Source organism: Pocillopora verrucosa, chromosome 1, assembly GCF_036669915.1.
Source record: "Pocillopora verrucosa isolate sample1 chromosome 1, ASM3666991v2, whole genome shotgun sequence".
Taxonomy (NCBI): domain Eukaryota; kingdom Metazoa; phylum Cnidaria; class Anthozoa; order Scleractinia; family Pocilloporidae; genus Pocillopora; species Pocillopora verrucosa.
Window position 1 is genome coordinate 449,385 of NC_089312.1, and position 4,997 is coordinate 454,381.

The following is a 4,997-nucleotide window of genomic DNA, read 5'->3' on the forward strand; positions in this document are numbered from 1 at the left end:
TGAGAGGTTTGTAAATGTCAACTGAGAGTTTTCACAGTTTTCTACGTCATCACCTGCTAATTCGTTACCAGTCCATAGGACACTTTTAAGACAAAAAAAGAGCACTTTAGGGCCCGAAAAAACCGAGTTTTAAGTTTTTTGAAATTTTTCTTCTATCGGAATTGGTTTGCACATATGATAAGCTAAGTATTTAATTATTTACTTCGCAAAAAAATTTCGTTTCATAGGCACTTTAAGGTAATGTTTTGTCACCCCACGATAGAAACCATCTTATCCCTTGTTTTTTACTTTCATCTCAGTGCGTTTTAGTGAGTAGTGATGGTCTCGGAAAGTAATCCAGTTGACTCCTTCAGCAGAATATTGGCCATTCAAATATAATCCGTTTAGATTGGACCAATGGCATTCGTTGTACCACCAGGCCCCTTTAAAGAGTTGGGCACAGCTTGCACTAGATAGATCACTATCTTGATCTTTCGTGGAAAACTGCATTTGGCTGGAATAAGAATAAAACTTATGTTGCCTTCTTTCATTTCTGTTTAGCCATTGAGGAAAGAGATTTTCTCGTAAAACTTAGAAAACGAATTCTAATTAAGGGTACTTCTTTGACAAATTGCTTTAAAAAAAGAATAAAGAGACGCGAGGGAGACAGATAAAGAGGTAGATTTATAATACAATATCATGGAGTAGAATAGAATAGGATAGAATAGATTACAGTAGTTTAGGATAGGGCACAATAGGATTGAATATAATAATATCCTCAGTGAAAATAAGTTTTTTTTGCCAGGGAAATTAAAGCCACGAAAAATTTCAAGTGCGTGTTGGCTGTTCTTAATGTTAGATGACAAAGTTTTGACCATGGGTGCTATAATTTTGTCTAAATACATTCAACCCAACACATTCAACACCAATGTACTTGCTTAACTATTTATGTTACCTATGATACATGAAGGAATCTCCCGCTGTGCCATTGTATTCTTCGAGAGTGAGTCTGTAATTATCGGCTTCGTGTGCCACCTTAAATGTATTGTACTCAGCGTATGTGATGTTCCCCTCAAAGTCCTCCAAGTCAACTCTCAACATGACGTCATTAGCACTCGTCAAACGGTGAAGATTGTCGTTTCCGAGCCAGAACTCGCCGCTTAAACTTCCGAACCCCTCTTTGTAAGCTTTCCAGTCGCGATAGAAGTCAACGGAGCCGTCCATACGTCTCTGGAAGACGGTCCAGCCTCCACCGTCCGTGGTCATGTCACACAACACTCGTATTGGTTTACCACCATCTGGATTGATGGTGTACACGCCATTGGAAGTGAAACCATCTTTAAGTAGTTGGGTGCAGCTTTTTGCTTCTGTTTTTTATAGGAAAAATAAAGAATTTATAGAGCTCAAATTCATCATTTGACCAGAGTGACTAAACTATACTGAGTCATTTTATTTGATCCAAATAAGGATACAATATAAGATCTCACGCACGCACTCAGTCAATATAAAGTGGCAAACTAGTGAAAGCGATAGACATGATACTCACCGCATGGTTCTCCAGTATATCTAGAAGGATCACGACATTTGCATTCTGCAGTGTTGTCTTTATAGTTGGGAACACAGATCTCGTTTTCTTCACAAAGGGAAGAGCTGACCTCACAATCACTCTGTAAACACCAAAAACGCCTAATTACTTTTATTATAATATAGGTTTCCTATAAATTGATTAATTGGTAGACCTTTAAAATTCCACGGGTTTCATATTCTCAGATTGAATTAGATCATAAGATACCACAGCGGCGAACACTCAGGGTTTTAAAATAACTGAGGGTAATATGCTACTTTTGCTATGATATCTCCTACTGGCTAGATGTTCTCTAGTCTTTTCGGATAAGGACGATCGAGTATCACGGAATTGTTCTGAAATCTGCCAACCGGTGGGCTTTAAAGAAATTGGGGATCACTTCTCTGTCGCAAGAGGGGGAAAAATAGTGTCAGTAGAACACCTTAAGACCATCAGGCGTCTCTTTAACGTAGTCTCTCAATTACTTTTACTTATGTTTTTGTATCATATATATTCAAATAGATAGTACATAGATAATCTTAATCCTAATTTTTTCCTCAGGTGGAACGTTATTGGCCCAACCTCTGTTTCTTGCTTTTTTAGAATAAATCATTAGTTTTTGTCTTGTTGCGTTTGATTCGTTTACTTCGAATTTTTTATGATCTGTTTCTTTATTTGCCAACAAGTGAACCGATAAAGTACTCTTTTATTTTGAAATTTTTGTCACCAAAACAACTCATAATTCTCACGTACTGTCAGGGATTGAACGAAAGATTTAGTTCAGACGACAGGTCTTGAATCCTTCAAGAAAGAACTAGTTTACATGGCTTCATAATCAAAACAAACCTTTATTTATTTCATTTTATTTATCACGATTTTTTTGTGTTAAAGTTCTCCCATAAGTATTTTTTTACAGAAAGAGGTAGGGTAGTGAAGGAAGAATTCAAGGAACAATTTAGTTAAAACTTTTCTTTAACGAAATCACGCTCATATTTGTCACATCAGTGTCGTTAAAGAGAAATCTTTCTTTAAAAAAATTAAAGTCATATTCAGTATTGGAAATGGATTATACAATAAAACTTTAATGGCCTCACAGAAAAACAATCTTTTCATAACAAACTTGCTGATAAAAAAACCCATGTGACTGTTTTATCTCTCACAGAATCAAGTTGACATTTCTTATCAAAAATGAAAAAGATAACTCGTGCTTGAACTTACGAGTTCGACGAAATATTTTAATATAAAGGAACTTTACATGGAATTTTGTTCCGTAAAATATATTCGAACGAATCTATTTCTTTCACTAAGAGACGAGAACATGAAGGATATATGGTTTTAATAACAAGGTTGGTTACACTTAGTTTTACGCGTTACATCATATCTTTTCCGTCATTAAAAGTGAGAACGTTTAAGTTTTGTCTTTTATCCGTAGTTATTAAGAACCCTGAAACACTCAAAAGTTTACACATCATGTCAGCATACTCTTAAAGAGTTTGTTCTATTTGCTTACCTGCTTCATTCTAGAAAAACTAGATCTAAAGTTTCTTACCTTCACTCCTCGGTAGAGGAATTTATTGTCCTCGGTGAAATTCTTGAAGCTAGCAAAGCGATCGGAGTCGCTTAGTTGACATTTAAACTTCTTGTTGTTGTTTATTGTGGATCCAAAGTTGTATGACACACATGAAATTTCGTTGACGCAATGTAGTCGACAAGAACTCTCTGAATCCACCTGTATTTCTGTGATGACACTTCCATTGAGGCGTCGACCTCTTATTTCTCGGGCAAAGTTAACGGCTTGGAAGACGGGTGTCATCATTCGAGGGTCTCCGTTTGTAAAAGCAACCGTTAGAGACCCTAGAAGGAGTTGAAGCAGATACATACTTCGGAATCTTTCACTTGCATGCCTCGGCATCTTTCAGTTTTTTTTGTTTATCTCAAGTTTTTGGTTTTCAACTTCACGGTATTAATTATTAATCTTCACCTTGTTGACGTTTCAATGGATAGAAAATAAAAACAATCAAGTAAACAAAACTTGTAGAGTCACTGTGTGAAATCGAAAGCATTCCTACAGCTGGCGTTGGCATCTTCCAACAATATGTTTTGGTTGTTGCAATTGTATGTTTTTAGTTTTAGTGTTTTTATTGTATTTTTTTGTAATTGTATTTAGTAAATTTTAGAGTAGGAAGCATATGCAGGATAATAAATTATTTAATGGAGCTAGGGCCCTAAGCCATCATCCGTTAAATGAAATTCTGCCGAAGCCTAAACCCCAGCAATATAATTAACATCGCAAGGTTTGCCTCCGCCCAAAGATTAACACAGAACGTTTCATGAACACACTTGTGAATGGACTAATTTTTAAACACAACCTATTATAATTGCATAATTTTGGCCGTAGCATATTATGGTAATTATCATTACACAGTTTCTCGTTTATGTAACATAGGATATGTATCCTTTATGTTATGGTTTATTAAAACTTCAAAGACTTCAAAGAGTAGGGTTTTTACGGAGATTCAGAAACACGGACATTACGACAACTTTGATTTAAAGAAAAATCAAACTTTGATTTAATTTTAGAGCTTTGACTCCAACAGCCTGCTATCAGGTCTTCATTAAAAGAGCGTTTCTTCGCCTGCGGGAAAGTATGAGCCCTTGAGCAATGCGAGTCAGCGAGAGGGTCTTGCACTAACTATTAGTTTCAGACCCCTAGCAAACCTCTCCCGACTCGTCTCAAATCTTCCTGCGGGCGGAGAAACGCGCTTCCTGCAGCGCTAATAATTGGGAGGCGCAGCTCGAAGGCTATGACTCTAGTGTTCCCGTAAACGTTTCGTTGCCTCCAGTAACATCGACTTCCTCAACAAAAATTTACGAAAGAAGTTAGTGCTAGTCATTGACTGAATTATTTTTCTCGGGATCCGTTTGTGTTGTTCTCATTAATTAGGTCTTATTTATGCAGCTTAGTTATTTCGATCAGCCAGTAATGCAAAACGATAATTAACAAAAGAAATTACTATGTAGAGATCTCTGGCCGGATTAAAATCCAGGTTGTTCGAACATGATAAAACGACAAGAAAGGATATGTTGGAGGACATTTCAAATCTTCGGCCAATTACTGAGAAGCGAAGAAGATAAAAGACTTTAGGGTTTTTTCATATCATACCTTTTTTTTACTCCTACGAGATTCCATGTTACAATCATCACGGTTTACTAGTGATACTAAATTTAGTTTTCAACTCTGAAGGTCGTATTTCAAATTTATTAAACATTGGTTATACAACAATTTTGTATCAAGAGTGTAGACATACAACTTTCGTCAGTTAAAGTAAACGAGATTAAAGCACAATCAAAATACACTCTCAGGGGAGGGCTGGCGAGTAGGGAGGCAGAGCTGATCTCCGCTCCAATGGTAAACAAACATCGTGTGGGCTTAAACGGATACAAAGTGGATCCA

At 36.5% G+C, this 4,997-nt stretch overlaps 1 protein-coding gene across 1 annotated transcript; it reads right to left on the reverse strand.

Moving 5' to 3' along the window:
* Positions 1–270: 270 nt before the first annotated feature.
* On the reverse strand, positions 271–3,422 carry LOC131785433 (microfibril-associated glycoprotein 4-like). The gene is made up of 4 exons (XM_059102323.2): positions 3,093–3,422; positions 1,526–1,646; positions 935–1,346; positions 271–493 (listed from the first exon to the last, which is right to left on the reverse strand). Exons 1-4 carry the CDS (start codon positions 3,420–3,422, stop codon positions 271–273), a joined length of 1,086 nt encoding a protein of 361 aa, XP_058958306.2.
* Between the last annotated feature and the right edge of the window lie 1,575 nt (positions 3,423–4,997).